Source organism: Dermochelys coriacea, chromosome 6 (assembly GCF_009764565.3).
Source record: "Dermochelys coriacea isolate rDerCor1 chromosome 6, rDerCor1.pri.v4, whole genome shotgun sequence".
Taxonomy (NCBI): domain Eukaryota; kingdom Metazoa; phylum Chordata; order Testudines; family Dermochelyidae; genus Dermochelys; species Dermochelys coriacea.
In genome coordinates this window covers 70,647,923-70,674,654 of record NC_050073.1, presented here as the reverse complement: position 1 = coordinate 70,674,654, position 26,732 = coordinate 70,647,923, and the positions used below count along the sequence as shown (strand labels likewise).

The following is a 26,732-nucleotide window of genomic DNA, read 5'->3' as shown; positions in this document are numbered from 1 at the left end:
GTGGGAGGGTGCATGCCATGCTGCCCGCGTGGCTGCAAGGCAGGAGGGCATTGGGGGAGGGGCTGGGGGCTAATCTCCCCAGCTGGGAGCTCAGAGGCCGGGCAGGACGGTCCCGCGCTGTAGTTTGCCCACCTCTGATATACACACATACATATAGAATATATATGATGATGTGGTATGAAGTGTTGTGGCTCATCACATGACTGAATTCATTACTTATGAAGATGTGAATATGCTCTTCAAGTCAACCAAAAGGAGTGCCAATAAAGAATTTGCACCATAATAAGCCAACATATATTGTACCTGCATCACATATTTGACAGAAATACTATTTTAGAAGGGTTTTAGAGATTTTAACTTTTTATATTGGGACTATTTTGGATATCTTTCCACCTGTAAAAATAAGCTGCTTTAGTACCACAAATTCAACTGTGCAGTGCTTAGAGGAAGAAAAAAAGTAACTTAATTGTTTTCAGTTAGTTTAATAATTTACAGTAGTGTAGACTCAGAGCAGAGTTTTTCACCCCAGAATATTCCAAATCAGGAGCTGAACCTGGGTCTCTCAAGCCAGGATCCTAACTACCAAAATACAGACAGTGTCTCTCTTTTTTATTCTCTCACTCAGTTTCAAAAATCTCATTTTCTTTCCAATCCAAAACAAAAACAACATTGGAAATGTTTTTCGAAATGGAATTGTTTTCTGGCCATCCCTATATTTTTTTTTACCTGCAAAGAAAACATCTTTTAAATAAAATGAATGTTATAGCCTAAAAATTTTACAAAGATTCTATAAAGGGAGCTGACTGGATTGATTTTGTAAAATTTGAGGAGGAAATATACTGATGTGCTGAGATTTTTGTAGGCTTCTTTTCAATGTACTGGTGGAGTTATCAAGTTATAGAAAGTGGACAGACCTCTTTATGCATCAAACCTATAATGGGAAGGATTTTATTATGGTAAAAAGGAGACCCAAATGTATGTGTCTGGAGATATTTTTATGCAATGTATCTGAATCAGGATTTGTGTGTATATGTACAAGACATTTTGTGTGTATATTCGTCTCTCTATCTAATCATCAGAGCCCCATACTTAAGTTGGAGTTCAGCTTTCTACGTAAAGCAGTGATTAATTCACTGTTTTGTATGAAGAATATAGTGTATCCTTCCCTAAATGATAATACACAATCTATGGGGTAGATCCTAAGCTGGAACAAATTGTCATAGTTCCATTGTAATTAGTGGAGCTATGATAGCTCCCTTAGCTGGTGTAAACTATCCTTTAGAGTCAAGTATGATTAAACCAGTTTCACTTACAATTAATTAGAAATCAGCCCTTTATGAAAGTTTACTTTTTGAGCCTTATGATTTTTTGGGCTCTGCTAGAAAATTAATTACTGAGTTGTCACTTGTAGAATTTTTTTTTCAGCATCTGCAGGGTAATCCAACTTTTAAAAATTATTATTGTGCTAAGTTTTCATTTGTTGATATTCATCATAACTGTTTCTTTTTCTGTCACATTGTTTACTACCAATTTTTATAACATCAAATGGATACTCCAAAAGCTAAATATTGCTTTAAAAAAATTGTTTCTAGCCTTTATGGTTATAGAGAAAATCTGTAAAATATGATCCAAGTGTTGTATTCACTGGCTAGCAATGCAAAATTATCTATTCATTTGTTAGCTGTGGCTCTTGCCAAAGGGTTTTCATGAAAGTGACCAGCTGACTCAGAAGTATAGCCCCTATGTCTACTGGGCACATTAAAGGATATGCTGTTCTTTGTGCAAGAAACTCTTGGTTGGAGATCCTTTCTCAAGCTAAAAACCCTGGGTAATTCATACACATTTTATATTGGTTAAGGTTCCTGCACACATTACATACTGGACAGCAACCTCAAAGGCAAGGAAATGAAAAGTTAAGCCACCTAATATCCTTTACTCTTCCAGCCATGGACTGACACCTTACCACTAGCCTACATCACCTTATCACCAATGACCAAAACAAACAATGCAACATCATCTTATCTCTGGTGCAATAAGGATGTCAGCCTACCATGAATCCCTTTCCCAGACTTGAATGAGTATGATATTCTGGAATTCTGCAGAAGGGGTGGAGAGATGGGGCAGACTTATCTGTTTGTGGTGATGAGTTTGGAGGAGTTGCAAGAAGGCTGACTTCTCTCCTTAGGCAGATGTAAGGTTGTAGTACACTGTCTATGGTTTATGGTGATTGAACTAGCTGTGAGATGTCTCTCTCTGGATGGAGGAGTAGAAGGTGTGCACTGTTAGATGGTTTAACTTTTCCTTGCTTTTAAGGGTTGGGATAAGGAATATTGTGTGTACTCTAACTATAATCTTATACAATGTAGTATTTATGTGTGCGCTTGTGTGAGGGCAAGGAATGTTTGCAACAACAAAAATAATGTGAATTTAAAATACAGTTTTTGATTAGTACTCAAAAGTTTATATTTAAAACTAAAGGAGTACTTGTGGCACCTTAGAGACTAACAAATTTATTAGAGCATAAGCTTTCGTGAGCTACAGCTCACTTCATCGGATGCATTTGGTGGAAAAAACAGAGTAGAGATTTATATACACACACACAGAGAACATGAAACAATGGGTTTATCATACACACTGTAAGGAGAGTGATCACTTAAGATAAGCCATCACCAACAGCAGGGGGGGGAAGGAGGAAAACCTTTCATGGTGACAAGCAGGTAGGCTAATTCCAGCAGTTAACAAGAATATCAGAGGAACAGTGGGGGGTGGGGTGGGAGGGAGAAATACCATGGGGAAATAGTTTTACTTTGTGTAATGACTCATCCATTCCCAGTCTCTATTCAAGCCTAAGTTAATTGTATCCAGTTTGCAAATTAATTCCAATTCAGCAGTCTCTCGTTGGAGTCTGTTTTTGAAGCTTTTTTGTTGAAGTATAGCCACTCTTAGGTCTGTGATCGAGTGACCAGAGAGATTGAAGTGTTCTCCAACTGGTTTTTGAACGTTATAATTCTTGACGTCTGATTTGTGTCCATTCATTCTTTTACGTAGAGACTGTCCAGTTTGGCCAATGTACATGGCAGAGGGGCATTGCTGGCACATGATGGCATATATCACATTGGTAGATGCACAGGTGAAGGAGCCTCTGATAGTGTGGCTGATGTGATTAGGCCCTATGATGGTATCCCCTGAATAGATATGTGGACAGAGTTGGCAACGGGCTTTGTTGCAAGGATAGGTTCCTGGGTTAGTGGTTCTGTTGTGTGGTGTGTGGTTGCTGGTGAGTATTTGCTTCAGATTGGGGGGCTGTCTGTAAGCAAGGACTGGTCTATCTTCCAAGATCTGAGAGAGCGATGGCTCGTCCTTCAGGATAGGTTGTAGATCCTTGATGATGCGTTGGAGGGGTTTTAGTTGGGGGCTGAAGGTGATGGCTAGTGGCGTTCTGTTGTTTTCTTTGTTGGGCCTGTCCTGTAGTAGGTGACTTCTGGGTACTCTTCTGGCTCTGTCAATCTGTTTCTTCACTTCAGCAGGTGGGTACTGTAGTTGTAGGAATGCATGATAGAGATCTTGTAGGTGTTTGTCTCTGTCGGAGGGGTTGGAGCAAATGCGGTTATATCGTAGCGCTTGGCTGTAGACAATGGATCGAGTGGTATGATCTGGATGAAAGCTAGAGGCATGTAGGTAGGAATAGCGGTCAGTAGGTTTCCGATATAGGGTGGTGTTTATGTGACCATCGTTTATTAGCACCGTAGTGTCCAGGAAGTGGATCTCTTGTGTGGACTGGTCCAGGCTGAGGTTGATGGTGGGATGGAAATTGTTGAAATCATGGTGGAATTCCTCAAGAGCTTCTTTTCCATGGGTCCAGATGATGAAGATGTCATCAATGTAGCGCAAGTAGAGTAGGGGCATTAGGGAACGAGAGCTGAGGAAGCGTTGTTCTAAGTCAGCCATAAAAATGTTGGCATACTGTGGGGCCATGCGGGTACCCATCGCAGTGCCGCTGATTTGAAGGTATACATTGTCACCAAATGTGAAATAGTTATGGGTCAGGACAAAGTCACAAAGTTCTGCCACCAGGTTAGCCGTGACAGTATCGGGGATACTGTTCCTGACGGCTTGTAGTCCATCTTTGTGTGGAATATTGGTGTAGAGGGCTTCTACATCCATAGTGGCTAGGATGGTGTTTTTAGGAAGATCACCAATGGACTGTAGTTTCCTCAGGAAATCGGTGGTGTCTCGAAGATAGCTGGGAGTGCTGGTAACGAAGGGCCTGAGGAGGGAGTCTACATAGCCAGACAATCCTGCTGTCAGGGTGCCAATGCCTGAGATGATGGGGCGTCCAGGATTTCCAGGTTTATGGATCTTGGGTAGCAGATAGAATACCCCAGGTCCTGGCTCCAGGGGTGTGTCTGTGCGGATTTGTTCTTGTGCTTTTTCAGGGAGTTTCTTGAGCAAATGCTGTAGTTTCTTTTGGTAACTCTCAGTGGGATCAGAGGGTAATGGCTTGTAGAAAGTGGTGTTGGAGAGCTGCCTAGTAGCCTCTTGTTCATACTCTGACCTATTCATGATGACGACAGCACCTCCTTTGTCAGCCTTTTTGATTATGATGTCAGAGTTGTTTCTGAGGCTGTGGATGGCACTGTGTTCTGCATGGCTGAGGTTATGGGGTAAGCGATGCTGCTTTTCCACAATTTCAGCTCGTGCACGTCGGCGGAAGCAGTCTATGTAGAAATCCAGGCTGCTGTTTCGACCTTCAGGAGGAGTCCACCTAGAATCCTTCTTTTTGTAGTGTTGGCAGGAAGGTCTCTGTGGGTTAATATGTTGGTCAGAGGTGTGTTGGAAATATTCCTTGAGTCTGAGACGTCGAAAATAGGATTCTAGGTCACCACAGAACTGTATCATGTTCGTGGGGGTGGAGGGGCAAAAGGAGAGGCCCCGAGATAGGACAGATTCTTCCGCTGGGCTAAGAGTATAGTTGGATAGATTAACAATATTGCTGGGTGGGTTACGGGAACCATTGTTGTGGCCCCTTGTGGCATATAGTAGTTTAGATAGCTTAGTGTCCTTTTTCTTTTGTAGAGAATCAAAGTGTGTTTTGTAAATGGCTTGTCTAGTTTTTGTAAAGTCCAGCCACGAGGAAGTTTGTGTGGAAGGTTGGTTCTTTATGAGAGTATCCAGTTTTGAGAGCTCATTCTTAATCTTTCCCTGTTTGCTGTAGAGGATGTTGATCAGGTGGTTCCGCAGTTTCCTTGAGAGTGTGTGGCACAAGCTGTCAGCATAGTCTGTGTGGTATGTAGATTGTAATGGATTTTTTACCTTCAGTCCTTTCGGTATGATGTCCATCTGTTTGCATTTGGAGAGGAAGATGATGTCTGTCTGTATCTGTGCGAGTTTTTTCATGAAGTTGACAGATTTCCACTCTATACGGCTAAATTCAGTGCCTTGCATAATCACAGGTTTCAGAGTAGCAGCCGTGTTAGTCTGTATTCTCAAAAAGAAAAGGAGTACTTGTGGCACCTTAGAGACTAACAAATTTATTAGAGCATAAGCTTTCGTGAGCTACAGCTCACTTCATCGGATGCATTTGGTGGAAAAAACAGAGTAGAGATTTATATACACACACACAGAGAACATGAAACAATGGGTTTATCATACACACTGTAAGGAGAGTGATCACTTAAGATAAGCCATCACCAACAGCAGGGGGGGGAAGGAGGAAAACCTTTCATGGTGACAAGCAGGTAGGCTAATTCCAGCAGTTAACAAGAATATCAGAGGAACAGTGGGGGGTGGGGTGGGAGGGAGAAATACCATGGGGAAATAGTTTTACTTTGTGTAATGACTCATCCATTCCCAGTCTCTATTCAAGCCTAAGTTAATTGTATCCAGTTTGCAAATTAATTCCAATTCAGCAGTCTCTCGTTGGAGTCTGTTTTTGAAGCTTTTTTGTTGAAGTATAGCCACTCTTAGGTCTGTGATCGAGTGACCAGAGAGATTGAAGTGTTCTCCAACTGGTTTTGAATGTTATAATTCTTGACGTCTGATTTGTGTCCATTCATTCTTTTACGTAGAGACTGTCCAGTTTGGCCAATGTACATGGCAGAGGGGCATTGCTGGCACATGATGGCATATATCACATTGGTAGATGCACAGGTGAAGGAGCCTCTGATAGTGTGGCTGATGTGATTAGGCCCTATGATGGTATCCCCTGAATAGATATGTGGACAGAGTTGGCAACGGGCTTTGTTGCAAGGATAGGTTCCTGGGTTAGTGGTTCTGTTGTGTGGTGTGTGGTTGCTGGTGAGTATTTGCTTCAGATTGGGGGGCTGTCTGTAAGCAAGGACTGGTCTATCTTCCAAGATCTGAGAGAGCGATGGCTCGTCCTTCAGGATAGGTTGTAGATCCTTGATGATGCGTTGGAGGGGTTTTAGTTGGGGGCTGAAGGTGATGGCTAGTGGCGTTCTGTTGTTTTCTTTGTTGGGCCTGTCCTGTAGTAGGTGACTTCTGGGTACTCTTCTGGCTCTGTCAATCTGTTTCTTCACTTCAGCAGGTGGGTACTGTAGTTGTAGGAATGCATGATAGAGATCCGACAGAGACAAACACCTACAAGATCTCTATCATGCATTCCTACAACTACAGTACCCACCTGCTGAAGTGAAGAAACAGATTGACAGAGCCAGAAGAGTACCCAGAAGTCACCTACTACAGGACAGGCCCAACAAAGAAAACAACAGAACGCCACTAGCCATCACCTTCAGCCCCCAACTAAAACCCCTCCAACGCATCATCAAGGATCTACAACCTATCCTGAAGGACGAGCCATCGCTCTCTCAGATCTTGGAAGATAGACCAGTCCTTGCTTACAGACAGCCCCCCAATCTGAAGCAAATACTCACCAGCAACCACACACCACACAACAGAACCACTAACCCAGGAACCTATCCTTGCAACAAAGCCCGTTGCCAACTCTGTCCACATATCTATTCAGGGGATACCATCATAGGGCCTAATCACATCAGCCACACTATCAGAGGCTCCTTCACCTGTGCATCTACCAATGTGATATATGCCATCATGTGCCAGCAATGCCCCTCTGCCATGTACATTGGCCAAACTGGACAGTCTCTACGTAAAAGAATGAATGGACACAAATCAGACGTCAAGAATTATAACATTCAAAAACCAGTTGAAGAACACTTCAATCTCTCTGGTCACTCGATCACAGACCTAAGAGTGGCTATACTTCAACAAAAAAGCTTCAAAAACAGACTCCAACGAGAGACTGCTGAATTGGAATTAATTTGCAAACTGGATACAATTAACTTAGGCTTGAATAGAGACTGGGAATGGATGAGTCATTACACAAAGTAAAACTATTTCCCCATGGTATTTCTCCCTCCCACCCCACCCCCCACTGTTCCTCTGATATTCTTGTTAACTGCTGGAATTAGCCTACCTGCTTGTCACCATGAAAGGTTTTCCTCCTTCCCCCCCCTGCTGTTGGTGATGGCTTATCTTAAGTGATCACTCTCCTTACAGTGTGTATGATAAACCCATTGTTTCATGTTCTCTGTGTGTGTGTATATAAATCTCTACTCTGTTTTTTCCACCAAATGCATCCGATGAAGTGAGCTGTAGCTCACGAAAGCTTATGCTCTAATAAATTTGTTAGTCTCTAAGGTGCCACAAGTACTCCTTTTCTTTTTGAGAATACAGACTAACACGGCTGCTACTCTGAAACCTGTGATTATGCAAGGCACTGAATTTAGCCGTATAGAGTGGAAATCTGTCAACTTCATGAAAAAACTCGCACAGATACAGACAGACATCATCTTCCTCTCCAAATGCAAACAGATGGACATCATACCGAAAGGACTGAAGGTAAAAAATCCATTACAATCTACATACCACACAGACTATGCTGACAGCTTGTGCCACACACTCTCAAGGAAACTGCGGAACCACCTGATCAACATCCTCTACAGCAAACAGGGAAAGATTAAGAATGAGCTCTCAAAACTGGATACTCTCATAAAGAACCAACCTTCCACACAAACTTCCTCGTGGCTGGACTTTACAAAAACTAGACAAGCCATTTACAAAACACACTTTGATTCTCTACAAAAGAAAAAGGACACTAAGCTATCTAAACTACTATATGCCACAAGGGGCCACAACAATGGTTCCCGTAACCCACCCAGCAATATTGTTAATCTATCCAACTATACTCTTAGCCCAGCGGAAGAATCTGTCCTATCTCGGGGCCTCTCCTTTTGCCCCTCCACCCCCACGAACATGATACAGTTCTGTGGTGACCTAGAATCCTATTTTCGACGTCTCAGACTCAAGGAATATTTCCAACACACCTCTGACCAACATATTAACCCACAGAGACCTTCCTGCCAACACTACAAAAAGAAGGATTCTAGGTGGACTCCTCCTGAAGGTCGAAACAGCAGCCTGGATTTCTACATAGACTGCTTCCGCCGACGTGCACGAGCTGAAATTGTGGAAAAGCAGCATCGCTTACCCCATAACCTCAGCCATGCAGAACACAGTGCCATCCACAGCCTCAGAAACAACTCTGACATCATAATCAAAAAGGCTGACAAAGGAGGTGCTGTCGTCATCATGAATAGGTCAGAGTATGAACAAGAGGCTACTAGGCAGCTCTCCAACACCACTTTCTACAAGCCATTACCCTCTGATCCCACTGAGAGTTACCAAAAGAAACTACAGCATTTGCTCAAGAAACTCCCTGAAAAAGCACAAGAACAAATCCGCACAGACACACCCCTGGAGCCAGGACCTGGGGTATTCTATCTGCTACCCAAGATCCATAAACCTGGAAATCCTGGACGCCCCATCATCTCAGGCATTGGCACCCTGACAGCAGGATTGTCTGGCTATGTAGACTCCCTCCTCAGGCCCTTCGTTACCAGCACTCCCAGCTATCTTCGAGACACCACCGATTTCCTGAGGAAACTACAGTCCATTGGTGATCTTCCTAAAAACACCATCCTAGCCACTATGGATGTAGAAGCCCTCTACACCAATATTCCACACAAAGATGGACTACAAGCCGTCAGGAACAGTATCCCCGATACTGTCACGGCTAACCTGGTGGCAGAACTTTGTGACTTTGTCCTGACCCATAACTATTTCACATTTGGTGACAATGTATACCTTCAAATCAGCGGCACTGCGATGGGTACCCGCATGGCCCCACAGTATGCCAACATTTTTATGGCTGACTTAGAACAACGCTTCCTCAGCTCTCGTTCCCTAATGCCCCTACTCTACTTGCGCTACATTGATGACATCTTCATCATCTGGACCCATGGAAAAGAAGCTCTTGAGGAATTCCACCATGATTTCAACAATTTCCATCCCACCATCAACCTCAGCCTGGACCAGTCCACACAAGAGATCCACTTCCTGGACACTACGGTGCTAATAAGCGATGGTCACATAAACACCACCCTATATCGGAAACCTACTGACCGCTATTCCTACCTACATGCCTCTAGCTTTCATCCAGATCATACCACTCGATCCATTGTCTACAGCCAAGCGCTACGATATAACCGCATTTGCTCCAACCCCTCCGACAGAGACAAACACCTACAAGATCTCTATCATGCATTCCTACAACTACAGTACCCACCTGCTGAAGTGAAGAAACAGATTGACAGAGCCAGAAGAGTACCCAGAAGTCACCTACTACAGGACAGGCCCAACAAAGAAAACAACAGAACGCCACTAGCCATCACCTTCAGCCCCCAACTAAAACCCCTCCAACGCATCATCAAGGATCTACAACCTATCCTGAAGGACGAGCCATCGCTCTCTCAGATCTTGGAAGATAGACCAGTCCTTGCTTACAGACAGCCCCCCAATCTGAAGCAAATACTCACCAGCAACCACACACCACACAACAGAACCACTAACCCAGGAACCTATCCTTGCAACAAAGCCCGTTGCCAACTCTGTCCACATATCTATTCAGGGGATACCATCATAGGGCCTAATCACATCAGCCACACTATCAGAGGCTCCTTCACCTGTGCATCTACCAATGTGATATATGCCATCATGTGCCAGCAATGCCCCTCTGCCATGTACATTGGCCAAACTGGACAGTCTCTACGTAAAAGAATGAATGGACACAAATCAGACGTCAAGAATTATAACATTCAAAAACCAGTTGGAGAACACTTCAATCTCTCTGGTCACTCGATCACAGACCTAAGAGTGGCTATACTTCAACAAAAAGCTTCAAAAACAGACTCCAACGAGAGACTGCTGAATTGGAATTAATTTGCAAACTGGATACAATTAACTTAGGCTTGAATAGAGACTGGGAATGGATGAGTCATTACACAAAGTAAAACTATTTCCCCATGGTATTTCTCCTTCCCACCCCACCCCCCACTGTTCCTCTGATATTCTTGTTAACTGCTGGAATTAGCCTACCTGCTTGTCACCATGAAAGGTTTTCCTCCTTCCCCCCCCTGCTGTTGGTGATGGCTTATCTTAAGTGATCACTCTCCTTACAGTGTGTATGATAAACCCATTGTTTCATGTTCTCTGTGTGTGTGTATATAAATCTCTACTCTGTTTTTTCCACCAAATGCATCCGATGAAGTGAGCTGTAGCTCACGAAAGCTTATGCTCTAATAAATTTGTTAGTCTCTAAGGTGCCACAAGTACTCCTTTTCTTTTTGAGAATACAGACTAACACGGCTGCTACTCTGAAACCTATATTTAAAACTAGTATCAGAACAAGCAAAACCTGGGGCTATTGATTATCAGACCTGTTTTACTATAGCATTCACAAACACAATCAAATTAATTACTGACTTTGTGAGAAAGTATGTGTGACACAATAAGAAAGAGCATGAAAGAATCAGTTTTTGTTCAAGCTGATAAAATGAAAGTAGTAAAATATGTTTACTAATATGTTCTGTTGTGTGTGTGTGTGTGTCTCTTTTTTTTTTAATGGTAAAAGCAAGGGTAGCTAATTTTTTTCCTGACCATTTTCCTTGGCTGAATTCATCCTTACAAATGTTACGATGTAACACTACTGCAATACCATTACCATGATTTACAGCTTCTTGCAGCTCATTTTATACTGTTGCATGCAGCTTACTAGCCAGTTTGCTGATGGTATCAGAACTGTGTCAGAAGAGAATTAATTTTGAACATTATATATCTGTTTATTTGGGTCAATTTAAAAATGCCTGACAATGGTAGATCCAACAATTAGGTCAGCAATATGCTTATATTGTTTGAGTTTATTGAACTATTTAAAAAATGCAAACAAAACATTTGAACACATCCACAACAAAATCATATGCACAACTAAATTTTCATTTATTATTTTGTTTTTCACTTTGCTAGCCTAGTGACCTCTCCGAATGGGTATGTTCTTCCTTTCTTCATTTAATATACATATAGTTTGCATGAAACTGACTTCAGTTGTACTTTTAATAAATTAGGCCTTTCACGTGTAAGAGATCAGAACAGTTTCAATCTTTGTACCTATTGTTTCTTGTGGTTGTAGATGTTCCTACACACCTCCAAGCTAATGATCAATTAATCAGTTAAATATTTTTCTCAGCCAAGCTGATTTCTTTGTCCCTTAAAATAATAATTTTTAAATTTTAAGTAGAGGACTTCTGAAATCTTAGAAATTTCTGAAGATCTGTGATCTAAGTGTACAGTAAATTAATCATCAAACTTTCAAACTATTGTATTAAAATCTACAGGAAGCATGCTTAACCCAAGTTACTTAGAAGCCCTAATACAGCTTCAAATGCTATTATGCAGTTACAGTTTTGCAGTTACATATAACTGTGGAGTGCATAATAAGAATGAAAAAGGCTAGTGAAAAAATTACCTACTTTCGATGGGCTCAATTCTGCACCTTATTTAAAATAAATTGTATATTACATTACCTATAGCCCCATGAAATCAATTGGATAACTTTCAGAGCAAGCTGTCCCTCTAATGAGCAAAAGTGGCAGAGTCAGGCCCTACATGTCAAATCTATGGCATTGCATCTTTGGCAATACGGTAGTGAAGAATGCTAGCTAGTGTCCCAAAACTTTAAGGTCAAACTAGCTTTTTTACATTTTGCAATCTCATGAGTAAAGGCATTTTCAAGTGAAAGAACATATCACATTTAATCTGTTTACTAATATGTCTCTCTCTTGTTCTCTACCACCTACTTTTCTGAAAATAGAACTCCTATTTCTGAGGAATTGTCTTTTAAGGATGAATTATTTAGTATTTTTTTTTCAAATTCTAAATATGCTTGCGATGCAGTCTGGATATTCGCAAAAAGAAAAGGAGTACTTGTGGCACCTTAAAGACTAACAAATTTATTAGAGCATAAGCTTTCGTGAGCTACAGCTCACTTCATCGGATGCATTTGGTGGAAAAAACAGAGGAGAGATTTATATACACACACACAGAGAACATGAAACAATGGGTTTATCATACACACTGTAAGGAGAGTGATCACTTAAGATAAGCCATCACCAGCAGCAGGGGGGGGAAGGAGGAAAACCTTTCATGGTGACAAGCAAGGTAGGCTAATTCCAGCAGTTAACAAGAATATCAGAGGAACAGTGGGGGGTGAGGTGGGAGGGAGAAATACCATGGGGAAATAGTTTTACTTTGTGTAATGACTCATCCATTCCCAGTCTCTATTCAAGCCTAAGTTAATTGTATCCAGTTTGCAAATTAATTCCAATTCAGCAGTCTCTCGTTGGAGTCTGTTTTTGAAGCTTTTTTGTTGAAGTATAGCCACTCTTAGGTCTGTGATCGAGTGACCAGAGAGATTGAAGTGTTCTCCAACTGGTTTTTGAACGTTATAATTCTTGACGTCTGATTTGTGTCCATTCATTCTTTTACGTAGAGACTGTCCAGTTTGGCCAATGTACATGGCAGAGGGGCATTGCTGGCACATGATGGCATATATCACATTGGTAGATGCGCAGGTGAACGAGCCTCTGATAGTGTGGCTGATGTGATTAGGCCCTATGATGGTATCCCCTGAATAGATATGTGGACAGAGTTGGCAACGGGCTTTGTTGCAAGGATAGGTTCCTGGGTTAGTGGTTCTGTTGTGTGGTGTGTGGTTGCTGGTGAGTATTTGCTTTAGATTGGGGGGCTGTCAAGAAACTCCCTGAAAAAGCACAAGAACAAATCCGCACAGACACACCCCAGGAGCCCCGACCTGGGGTATTCTATCTGCTACCCAAGATCCATAAACCTGGAAATCCTGGACGCCCCATCATCTCAGGCATTGGCACCCTGACAGCAGGATTGTCTGGCTATGTAGACTCCCTCCTCAGGCCCTTCATTACCAGCACTCCCAGCTATCTTCGAGATAGCTCCTGAGGAAACTACAGTCCATTGGTGATCTTCCTAAAAACACCATCCTAGCCACTATGGATGTAGAAGCCCTCTACACCAACATTCCACACAAAGATGGACTACAAGCCGTCAGGAACAGTATCCCCGATACTGTCACGGCTAACCTGGTGGCTGAACTTTGTGACTTTGTCCTCACCCATAACTATTTCACATTTGGGGACAATATATACCTTCAAATCAGCGGCACTGCGATGGGTACCCGCATGGCCCCACAGTATGCCAACATTTTTATGGCTGACTTAGAACAACACTTCCTCAGCTCTCGTCCCCTAATGCCCCTACTCTACTTGCGCTACATTGATGACATCTTCATCATCTGGACCCATGGAAAAGAAGCTCTTGAGGAATTCCACCATGATTTCAACAATTTCCATCCCACCATCAACGTCAGCCTGGACCAGTCCACACAAGAGATCCACTTCCTGGACACTACGGTGCTAATAAGCGATGGTCACATAAACACCACCCTATATCGGAAACCTACTGACCGCTATTCCTACCTACATGCCTCTAGCTTTCATCCAGATCATACCACTCGATCCATTGTCTACAGCCAAGCGCTACGATATAACCGCATTTGCTCCAACCCCTCAGACAGAGACAAACACCTACAAGATCTCTATCATGCATTCCTACAACTACAATACCCACCTGCTGAAGTGAAGAAACAGATTGACAGAGCCAGAAGAGTACCCAGAAGTCACCTACTACAGGACAGGCCCAACAAAGAAAACAACAGAACGCCACTAGCCATCACCTTCAGCCCCCAACTAAAACCTCTCCAACGCATCATCAAGGATCTACAACCTATCCTGAAGGACGACCCATCACTCTCACAGATTTTGGGAGACAGACCAGTCCTTGCTTACAGACAGCCCCCCAATCTGAAGCAAATACTCACCAGCAACCACACACCACACAACAGAACCACTAACCCAGGAACCTATCCTTGCAACAAAGCCCGTTGCCAACTCTGTCCACATATCTATTCAGGGGATACCATCATAGGGCCTAATCACATCAGCCACACTATCAGAGGCTCGTTCACCTGCGCATCTACCAATGTGATATATGCCATCATGTGCCAGCAATGCCCCTCTGCCATGTACATTGGCCAAACTGGACAGTCTCTACGTAAAAGAATGAATGGACACAAATCAGACGTCAAGAATTATAACGTTCAAAAACCAGTTGGAGAACACTTCAATCTCTCTGGTCACTCGATCACAGACCTAAGAGTGGCTATACTTCAACAAAAAAGCTTCAAAAACAGACTCCAACGAGAGACTGCTGAATTGGAATTAATTTGCAAACTGGATACAATTAACTTAGGCTTGAATAGAGACTGGGAATGGATGAGTCATTACACAAAGTAAAACTATTTCCCCATGGTATTTCTCCCTCCCACCCCACCCCCCACTGTTCCTCTGATATTCTTGTTAACTGCTGGAATTAGCCTACCTTGCTTGTCACCATGAAAGGTTTTCCTCCTTCCCCCCGCTGCTGCTGGTGATGGCTTATCTTAAGTGATCACTCTCCTTACAGTGTGTATGATAAACCCATTGTTTCATGTTCTCTGTGTGTGTGTATATAAATCTCTCCTCTGTTTTTTCCACCAAATGCATCCGATGAAGTGAGCTGTAGCTCACGAAAGCTTATGCTCAAATAAATTTGTTAGTCTCTAAGGTGCCACAAGTACTCCTTTTCTTTTTGCGAATACAGAGTAACACGGCTGCTACTCTGAAGTCTGGATATTGTTTTTCAACATGAATACCCACTGTTTTCCCCCAGATATTCTATAAACACTAGAATTTTTCTTGTGTTTTAGTGGATATACAGAAGCAGTAGTTGAGCATTTGTAATGATAGCCTTTGCCTGCAAGAAAAGTAACTTATTAACTGTAAGGTGATTGATTAAAATATATTTTGAAATACTGCATTAACATACATAACTCTATTCAAGAGCCTGCCATAGCCTATGATTTTAAATGTCTGAATAGAAAAAGCATTTTGTTTTCAAGCATTTTGAGGTTGGAATAAGCTACCAAAATCCATATTCACTAAAAATATTGAAATTCAAAAATCTATTTTATGTAGTTTTTTGCCTCCATTTAGCATGTCTGTTTGAGTTTTATTTTTTTCATGATTTTAGTATTCATGAAAAGAAGCGTTTAGCCAGTCTTTGGAGAGTTTGGCCAATCTTTGAAAATTTAACCTGTTAGCTCTATTTGGTTATGAACTGAAGACATGGATCATTTGTGCAATGCTTGTGAGTGATGGTCACTTAAGGTGGATGTGACCAAATGTATTGCGTTTGTTACAGTAAGAAAGATTCAAACTGGTTTCACAGGGTGGATTAGAAAGCTGAATTTATTTCATCTGCAATTTTTATCCAGATGAAGTGATGGAGTCAAGTAACACTAACATGTTTTAAGTCCCCCGCTCCCAGCAATGATTCTATTGAATGTAACAAATCTATATTTTTATTTTTTCATGAGCTGTGCCTCTCTGCTATATAAATAGTGAAGTGTATAGGATTGTGATGGCAGAGCTGGCTTAAAATCAAACCAGACTTGGTGTGCTCATGGTTATGCATTATCTTTTTGAAATATGGTAGAACGTGCCTAAGCATTTCATCTCATTGATAAAATCTGTAGGTCTAGTATTTTATTTTAATATAACCCCATTACTTTTCTGTTCATAGTGTCAAACAAAACTTGATGCATAATTGATGTTGTAAGGATGACTTCAACAGTTTTGTGTAGAATAGTAAAGATAGTAGATCTTATGTAGAAGTATGATTTGTGATTTAAGTTGGAATGTATTCTGCATTGTTAGTGGTGATTTATTAAAATATGACAGATGCTATGACTGTGGGCCTAATTCAGCAAATCACCATAGTGAATAGTCCCATTGAAGACACTGGGACTGCTCATGTGAGTAAAGGTATTCAGGTCTGCCCCAATGTTTGGAGTGTTGAAGACAGGCTCACGTGAAATGTGTTTCTGTAATTATCAGCATTGGCCTCAGAATTTTCAATGTGCTGTTTCTGAAGCAAGTGAACATTACTGAAATGAACTTCCCCTAAAGTACTGAAGTTCCCCTAAAAGCATTATTTTTAAAAATGGATTCAATACTGCATTGCAGATGTAAGCTAGTTCTTTTGTATAGTAGAGTGGTGTCCAATCCATGACCCTCAGAGGCCCTCTTAAGGAAAACGTGTACTTAATTATGAATGTGTTCCTTGAGTTATACCATGCCACTTTCAAATGAAAGTGTATGAACAAAGTTGGTCACTACCACTATCTCAACTGCCTGTCATGGCCTGCAGCTTCAGGAGCAGCTCTGATGTGATCCTGGAGCACTCTGAGCACCTGCTCTCTCCATGTGTTGCTTCTCATGGAAAGGAGAAGAGTAGATATGGTTGCTCCATTGCCTAATTATCTGCCATTCTGTGGGAGCCCCAGGGAAATCAGGATAGGAGCTCAACTGCCTTTGCTTGACCCTAGGGGACTATATAGCAAAAGACGGCACTCCTCCCTCACACAGCCACCCAGGACAGCCCAGGAGGCAGTGGGGAAAGAGGAGAAGATGAAAACCATTAGTTAATTTTGGTTCCCTGATTTTGCCCCAGCTCAAGTTAGAACATTTTAGGGGTTGTTCTGACTTGCACCAGCTAGCAACAGTTCCCCAGGGAGCCATACACCCACTGCGAATAACTGGAACACTCTGGGCTTGCAGAGCAGGAGGTGCATAGGGATTCCTGTGTCCCAGCTTGGGGTACTTCCAGCAGGGGATTGGTAGATTATTTTTTCATTCTTTGCATCACTTTAGTGGCATAAAGTGAACAAAATAGGAGAGAGAATTTGCCCCTAAATATTGATTGTTGTTTCCTTACCTCCTTAAAATAATGTTTGGCCTTGGACTAAAAAGTTTGAATACCTACTGAACTATTATTACTTTGAACTGTTGTGTTTTTTCCCTGATTTCCAATTATTTGGAATAACATTTGAAGTGTTATATATTCCAACCATTCAAATGTTGTAACTCGTTGGTTAAATATTTAATCCCTCCCTAGCTTTACTTTATTTAACTTCTCTTAGATTAATTTCTCTTAGCAGTTGGGGAAATTTTTCAAATATGGCCTCTGAATTTGCATGGAAACATTTTCAGGCTTGGAGTTTGGGGCTTAGAAGCTTATTTTTATGAATATGAACAGCATTTGTTTGTGCAAATCCAAGTCTGGAGGACTCACAATATTTCTTGCTTCAAACTGCATGCCCAGAAAGTTGGTCATGCAAATTTAGCAGTTCAATTTTGACCACTCTTAAATATTAGTACTTTCAGTAAAGTATATATATATGTGGGTGGGTAATAATTTTAAAATTGATTTTATACATTATATTTTACATTATAAAAATAAATCCTGTCTATTTAGGTCTTTCTTTGGATTTAGTGTTAGAAATTGAAATGGTGGTGTCTCAACCATGTTTGTATAGAATAATCTTTTCCCTAAAATACCAGTGTGTGCCCTCTGCATAATACTTTAATTATTTTCAAGCTGGTTAACCAGTTGTGGAGGTATATTGCTACAGATTGCGTTCAGGTAAACATTGTAAGAACGTTAGAGTCACAAGAATGGACGCATCTGGGTTAATAAATTCTTTAGGGTAAGCATCTTCTCTTATTCTCTGTCTCATGAAACATCATGTGCCTTTAAAGTATTATGTATATGGTTCATAATACTAACTCATTTAGATTATATATAGTATATGGCTATTGCCTTGTTTGAAAAAATCAGCTTTGACTATTTTTGTGACCATTATTCACATGCACACTTTGAAAAATCTGCAGTTTTGCCAACAGGTCAATGGAGAGATCCAATGAAGGTTTCTGTGCTGCACTAACACATTACATTGTGTTAATTTTAGAGTCCTAGTCCATTGGGAAATAACTGATTCCTTTATTTATTTTATTGTTGTCTGTCCAAGGAGGCAAATGTCAGCACAAGTGGGATCTAAACACTTTTTAATAATGCTCATAAATTTGTTTATTCCGCAATTTACTTTTTGTGTAGATTGCTGTTGACAATTTTAAATTTACGATTTTAATTTATTCTTCGAGTTGTTTTCATTCATTGTGTCTTGCAGCTCTGTGCAAATATTAAAGTTTATTGCTGCCTTCTGGATTATCCTGATGGTACCAGAATGATTAATTTTCTGCAGTTAAAATGGAAGAAAAATAGATTCTGATGCTGTTTTGGAGATTGATGCTGCTGAGGCCACTTTTCTGCAATGAGAGGCTATTTTTTATTTTTAACAAGTTTTTAGATTTTTAAAACGTCAAAAAATCCAACTATAAATTTAGGCCTTACTTTTGGAGATGCTGAAAACCTAGAATTTCCATTGAAGACAATGGAAATTAGGGGTGCTCAGCTCCACAGAAGATTAGGCCGTTAGTTGATTGAAAACCACAGACATCTGAGAAGCTAAGTATTGGGAAGGGAAACAAAAGGAGAGCTAGGGATGTTTTAGTCTAAAATAAAGCAGTTCATCATATGTTTGTTTACTTCAATACATGGACCACCAACCATACAGACTTGGAGGGCAATCATGCCAGAATATTATATAGAAATCCCATATTTAATAAAGGGACTATGATTTATGGATTGGAAAAAGTGACTACAAAATATCCACTATTATAGTTGGCTTTGCTAATAAACACGGCAGTGCAGCTACTCTGAAAGTCTGCGTACAAATTAATAGATTTAAAATGTATTTCATATGGTCAGTCACTGGTTAGACAAAGGAAATATTTGCACCTTTTGGCTTTATATATATACTTGACATACAGCCTTTAGTAAGGCTGAAAAGACATCAGATGTTCAAATAGATGCTTCAGGTACACAAAACCAGTATTTTTATTGCATTGACTGCGTGCTTTTAAGTACCCTTGACAGGTATCTGAACAATTTCAAGATAAAAATAAAAGTATAATAGTAAACAAAGCTATGTAATTAATAACTGGAGAAAAAACTGTTTGGCACCTGACCTTGAAGTATTGAGAAGCACTTGAATGTATGTTAGTATTCTACCACCTTAAGTCAGATCAGAAAATGACCTGAAGACAGCACACAGCCTAAATGATGCAACCAGCCAACTATCTGACCAGATTAGAGCCCAGGCTGTGACACATTTGTTACAGTGGCATATGAATCACAGCATCTCAAAACTACATGAACAGCTTGAAGAAGGAAAGGGGAATACCAAGATGTCTGTATACAGTAGTTCATCTCATCATCTCTTTGTGTTGTAAATGTATTCTTTCTATCATCCTCATACACTTTTGTTTGTCATTTGTGCTGTCGTGTGTTTTATTTAGACCACACGCTACTTAGGCAAGGACCTGTGCACATATGTGATGGTGCAAAAAATCATAATAAAAGCTGAATTTGTCTTCATTTTAATGGTAATAAATATAGTATATTTTCTACCAAAGTTGGAATTCTGACTCGTAAAACCTGCTGCTTCCTGAGCCAGGACTGGTGTATTCTTTCTCCTTTTTTTGGAGCCACTTTTCTTATTATTTGTTAATCCAACATTGGAACAGCTGTGCCTAGTGGCATATATCAAGCACTGCAGCCATTCCTGCCATGCCAGGCTCTGCTCAGGGAAGCTAGAGCTCCTCTACCTCTCTTACAGTGCCAGTCTTTGCCCATCTTGAATGCTGACTTAACTGGTGCTGGCTGTATATTCCCAATACTCTCTTCTCCAATTTACAATTAAACAAGTATAATAATTCTGATTCTAGCAATGATAATGTCTTCTGGGAAGTGGAGGTGTTGGGAGTATGTTACCAGAAGAACTGAAGGAAGTCAGTACTGCACAGCTGGTCCCAGCTGAGATTAAAAAAAAAAAAGGACTGCCTCTCTGCGTCCAACCAGACTGCACATGCTCTACATCCCAGCCACACTCTCAGAAGCAATATGGCAGGCTTGCCTTAAGCTGCTTGGGGCAGAAAGACTGCTGCACTATCTGGCATTCTAGATTTCCTTACTTAGGCTCTCCAAACTGATTTTCTTTTTTCTGGCTAAGACTTCCAGGGGTGCCTCAAGGTTGAAGTCAGTTAGCGGAGTAGGAAATGCCCTAGTGTGAGACTCCTCTCAATCTGCTTCAGTAGTCAGCGTATGTTGCCCTAAATCAGTGATTCTCAACGTGGAGTCTGGGGGCTGCTGGAGGGCCATGAGCAGGTTTCAGGGAGTCCGCCAAGCAGCACTAGGATTAGACTCTCTGGGGCCCATGACAGACAGCCTAAGCCCTGCAGTGCAGGGCTGATGCCCAGGGCCCTGAGCCCTGCCACTCAGGTCTGAAGTAGAAACCTGAGCAACATAGCTTCACAGGGCACCCAGTGGCATGGAGCCCTGACAATTGCCCTGCTTGCTACTCCTTAATGCTGGCCCTGGCTTTTATATGCAGAAAACTAGTTGTGGCACAGGTGGGCTGAGGAGCTTTTATAGCATGTTGGGGTGGGGGACTCAAAAAGAAAAAGGTTGAGAACCCCAGCCCTAAATAACTAGTTCTCATTCCCTATCCCATTCTCTGGATATTTCTCCAATTTTACCCTCAGTGTGTTGAGTCCCCCCTTTACCTCATTTCATCATAGAATCATAGGACTGAGAGTTCTTCTAGACCAATTACCTGCATTCAAGGCAGGACTAAGTATTGTCTAGACCAGTGGTCTCCAACCTATTTATGCCCAAGATCACTTTTTGAATCTAAGGGCAACCCAGGATTTACCCTGCCCCTTCCCTGATGCCCCGTCCCTTCCCCAAAGCACTTCCACTCCATCCCCCCTCTCTCCGTTGCTCGCTCTCCCCCACCCTCACTTACTTTCACCAGGCAGGGTGTTAGGGTGCAGGAGGGGATATGGAGTGCAGGCTCTAGGAAGGGAGTCAGGGCTGGGGCAGTGTTGGGGTGCAGGATGCTGGCTCTGGGAGAGGGCTCAGAGAGGCTTGGGGGTGCAGGAGGGGGTGTGGGGGGTCAAGGCTGGGGCAGTGTTGGTATGTAGGAGGGGATATGGGGTGCTGACTCTGGGAGGGGCTCTGGGCTGGGGCAGAGTGTTGGGGTGCAGGATGCTGGCTCTGGGAGAGGGCTTGGTGGGGTTGTGGTGCAGGAGGGTGTTCATGGTGCAGAAGGGGGTATGGGGTGCTGGTTCTGGGAGGGGGTTCAGGGTTCAGGAGGGGGTTTGGGGTGCAGAAGGGGGTATGGAGTGCTGGCTCTGGAAGGAGGGGGCTCAGGGCTGGGGATTGGGGTGCAGCCCCCTGCCGGGCAGTACTTACCGCTGGCAGCTCCTGGGCGGCGGCGGGCGTAGCGAGGCTAAGTCAGGCTCCCTGCCTACCCAGCACCACACCGCTCCCAGAAAGGACCAATGCGCCCCTGGTGAGGGCAGGGGACACGTGGCTCTGTGTGCTGCCCTCCCTGAAAGCACTGTCCCCGCAGCTCTCCCGGCCAATGGGAGCTGCGAGGGTGATGTTTGCAGGCAGAAGCAGTGCATTGAGGGACACCCCTGCCATCCTGCCCCCACGGCTGTGGGGCTGCACTGGCCACTTCCAGGGGCGGTGTGGGGCCGGGATAGGTAGGGAGTCTGCCTTAGTGGCAGCCACACTACATCGCTGGATATCATGACCACTGATCTATCATCTCTGACAGGTGTTTGTCTAACTTGCTCTTAAAAATCTCCAACGACAGAGATTCCACAGCCACCCTAGGCAATTTATTCCAGTGCTTAACTACACTGACAGATACACAAACTACAAGTTTTTCTTAGTGTCCAGCCTACACCTCCCATTGCAGTTTAAGCCCATTGCTTCTTGTCCTATCCTCGGAGGTTAATGAGAACAATTTTTCTCTCTCCTCTTTGTAACAACTTTTTATGTACTTGAAAACTGTAATCATATCCCATCTGAGTCTTCTCTTCTCCAGACTAAAGAAGCCAAATTTTTTCAATCTTCCCTTGTAGGTCTTGTTTTGTAGACCTTTAATCATTTTTGTTGCTGTTCTCTGGATTTTCATTTATAGTCAGAAAGATTAATTAATTACCTAGACACCTCAAACATTCTACTTTTAAAAGTCTCACTGTTTTTAAACCAATATTATGATTTTTGGGGCCTGATTCTTGATATTTTAATGTTTGCAGTTATCAATGCTGAGGGCTGCATATAGGTGCATGCTCTCAAATAACTGTAGCCAGGAAGAGAACTATGAAGGTCACTTTTTGTCCCACCCATAAGCCCGTGGGTTTCATGCTCTACTGGTTGAACATGTAGGAGTTACAGTGTCATATGTTGTGCCTTGTGTTTTTGCACATTGTCTCCTTCTGAGCATTGCACTCCACCCCCACCACATGTAATCCCCCTATCATGCTGTCTGGAGTGGCTCATGACTGAGTGTGCCAACCTCAAGGCAGACTTCAGGGTGAACACCCCCAAAAGCAGGCCAGACCTCTAAAATTGGTGGTATGTCCTATCATTAAATTTCACCAATCCAGTAACAAATGTGAACTCCTAGATCACTGAAACAGTCTTACCATGACTTCAGACAGTCCCCGTAGGCACTCCAGTCTATCTTGCCCCCCAGGCAAGCTGGATTTAATGATAAATAGTCACTTGCACCAAAAATCATACAATATTCAAGTTGCTTCCAGTCCCGAGAGACCAGTCATTTACTCTAGATCAATTTGTACCTTAGATATCACAATGCCTGTAGCCAATCCTGTAATAAAATAACTAAAGGTTTATTAACTTGGAAAAATAAATGAGTTATTTACAGGTTGAAGCAGGCAACATATATGCACAAGTGAGTTCAGTCTCTGATTCTAAAAGGTGACAGATGTAATCTGTCAGTATTGAATATCTTTTCAGGGCTTAACCCAGGTCGATCTTGGGGATTTCTCATGTCGCATAACTGGACTAATAAGTAGTAATAACAGCAAAATAATTGTGTGGGCTGCTGTATCATTTTTCTTTAGATCGTCAAGTGCCTCCCGTGAAAAGCTCATGCCAATGAGTTCTGGCAGTTATTCCATCCTAAGATTGCCAGCTGGATTTGTGCTTTGGCAGACACAAAGTAATAACAATTTTTTGTGAGTGGGTTTTTCCCCTCAGTAGTATCTTCCTCCATCCAGTAATTATTATTCATGTTTTAAAAACAAATGTTGGTAGACTTCTCCAAGACTCTAAGGTTGTTGGGCATCTTTTTGTTTAGGCAGTTACCTTTCCATTATTTAAGAAAGGTTCCTTGTTTTACACTGACATCAGCAGACTGCAGGTTGTGTTTATGACATGAATCTGCTGTGGTAACTGATTGCCTAAGGTAACTGCCAACCTTTTTGAGAGTGACCACTGTACTGTAACAATTCCTGGAGCATGGACCAATATAATTTAAACTGACTGCAGAATGTTGACTCTTACAAATTAAAAATTAAATTTTGAGATGCAGAGATGAAAAAGGAACTGCACCATTTTTTTGAAGTAGAGATGTGATTTGGAGATGGTTTTGTTCATTGATAGTAACCCCCCCCCCCACAATATTTCCTTTTCATTTCCATGTCAATCAAAACATAAAAGAAAGGGTGTACATACAATAAAGAGAAAACCCCTTTAATTAGTGGGCAGGGAAGGGTTGTCTTTTGTGCAGATTATTTTTGTTAGTTGTGTAGCAGACTTCTACTTGAGACTTGTTAGTAGAGCAAGAAAATCAGAACTGTGCTCACCCTTATTTTATTGTTATGACAATAAAGGAATCATCCCTAACTTTATTGCTTTTGGCTTTTTAGTATGTGTCTATTTCCCCTTTAGACTTTTGAATCAATATTAGGTAACCTGGGTGTCCAGCTACAAAGTCCCATGGAATTTCTTCAGCTTGGCATTTTTAGAGCTAGTGTTTTGTTACATATGAAATGTAAACTTCAAGGACTAATCGATGAACTTGTTAATTCATTTAGTGCCAAATTTTGGCTGTGCAAGCTATTTTAGCCCATGGAAACACCCACTCCTCTGGTCCGCTATTCTCCTCTACACATGTCCAATGGTAAAATTTGGCCTTAAGATAATTCACTTTTGAAAAATATAAAGTAAACCAGAGATGAGCTTTGTTCTACCATTATATTTTCAAGAACCACCTTGTTTGTGTGTATTAAAGGCTATTTGAATGGTCCCTGTACAAAGTGAGCATCAGGCCTAAATGACTACGCATTAAATGGAAAATAAACCATGGTGAAATGTTCAAACTGACAGCATAAGCTTTTACCAAATGTATGCATCTTTTCTAGACGTATGTAACAGTTAGAAATACATAGGTCAAATTCTGCTTTTTATACTTCAGTTGGAAACACCAGAATGCATCAAGAATTAGCCCTGATTCTTTGGACATATTTTGATTAACTCGATAAAACATAATAACTATGTGGGTGCATGCGTATGAAAGAAAGTTGAGAGAGAAAAAATGAATGGAAGCCCTGTAAAGCTTGTTATTGTTTATTAGTTAGATTTTATAGCCACAGTTGCCAACTCTTATGATGTCTGATGCCTTTCTTAAACCCCCAGATTCTGGAATCTTGGCTTTCATTTAAAAAAAAAAGTGTTAAGCCATCATGGTTGTGGAGAAAATCTTGAAAATAAGAATTGTAAATGCTACAATTCCAAAAGGCAAATATAAAGAACCCAAAACCTATTATTTTAAAAATCTCATTATCTTTAAGCCAATCTCACAATTTGGGGGGGTCTGACTCATGATTTTTGAATGTTTGGGGTTGACAATTCTGCATGTCTTGACCACTCTCAAATTGTATTTAGTTAAAATGAAATGACCCATACCATAATTATATCACCTGTGATAAATACTTAACTTAGGCTAATTTTAGCAAATGCTTATCCTTATTAGCAACATGTGGTCTCATTGAATGTTGATTATTTAGTATGTTGAAACATAAGTAAATGTACATGTCTAAAATATTCATATGGATAATTATTTTAAGACTTCAATTACATATTTTTTTTATTCTGAATGCTTCTGAAAAGTTTATAAGAAAGGTAAGAAATACCTTTTTTCATTTCATTTCAGAACATATTTGTAGAAAACTTTGGTTTTTTACTTTACTCATTAAAGTGATAATTAGGTCACAATTGTCTGGTCAAATGTGTTATTTTTTCACAGTGAAAATAGTTATTGCTGTAACTACTTCAATATTGCGAATGTACAAACTTTTGTAGCATATCTGCATTTTTGTGGATAATCCAATTTGAGTATCTGTGTATGATACTTAAATTATTGGTAACTTCAGATGAATGGAAACAGTCAGAATTCCTGCATTTCTATCAAGTGTTAATACTTTCTGTCATTTCTATAGGCAGTTCAAGGAGGTGGTCATAGAACCCTGCTGTATGGCCATGCTATACTACTTCGGCATTCATTCAGTGGAATGGTAAGTGACTTGTTAACTTACAAAACAGAGTGCACTTACAATTGGAAAAGCATGTTACATCTACAGTAAAATAATGTGTTCTCCATAACTGATAATAATAAACTCAAGATATAATAAACACTTTAGATCTAGTAACAAACAAATATATGAATCAACATAATCATTTAGTGTTCCCTCTTTGTGCAAGAACATTGAGGCCAATATCTTCAAAAGCGACCACTAATTTTGGGTGACTCAAAGTATCAATCACCCACACTGAAAATCAGGGGCCCTTTAAGGTATCCCTTTGAGGTGCCCAAAATTGCTAGTATATACTGAGTTTGATGTAACTAAAGTAAGGAGTGAAAATAAATTGATTATTATTTATTCATTCCAGCATTATGGAAATTCATATGGAAAGAGAAACTGTAAAATTAGTATAATCAATGTCTAGGAGCTACTAAAATGGCATGTTTTGCATATTTTTTAAAGTATTTTAGGAATGAAGGTGTTAACATTCAGAAGGGAATGTGAGGGTCATATGTTCACCCTTTGTGGTAAAAATATGTGGAAAGGATGAAGATCTGCCATAAAACCTGAAACACACCACACTATAGAAATGCACAGTGCAAGTTGGTATGCAACATGCCATCCAGTCACAGTGCAAAAATTGTTGTAGAAGTCAGCAGTAGGTATGGCTAGGAACAACCATTAGAGAGGCAAAACGGATGGGTACCTTGTTAAGGTTGTGCAGTAGTGCTCTACTACATGCATGACAGCATCAAGGATATGGAGGTGGCCCTAAGTTATAATGTATTATTTGAGAGTATT

At 41.2% G+C, this 26,732-nt stretch overlaps 1 protein-coding gene across 1 annotated transcript in view; it reads left to right on the top strand.

Moving 5' to 3' along the window:
• The window catches only part of RYR3 (ryanodine receptor 3), a 529,369-nt gene that overhangs the window by 35,134 nt on the left and 467,503 nt on the right, over positions 1-26,732 (top strand). The window contains exon 4 of the mRNA XM_043516837.1: positions 25,848-25,922. Within this exon, the coding sequence (XP_043372772.1) occupies positions 25,848-25,922 (75 nt within the window). The remainder of the gene's footprint in view (positions 1-25,847; positions 25,923-26,732) is intronic.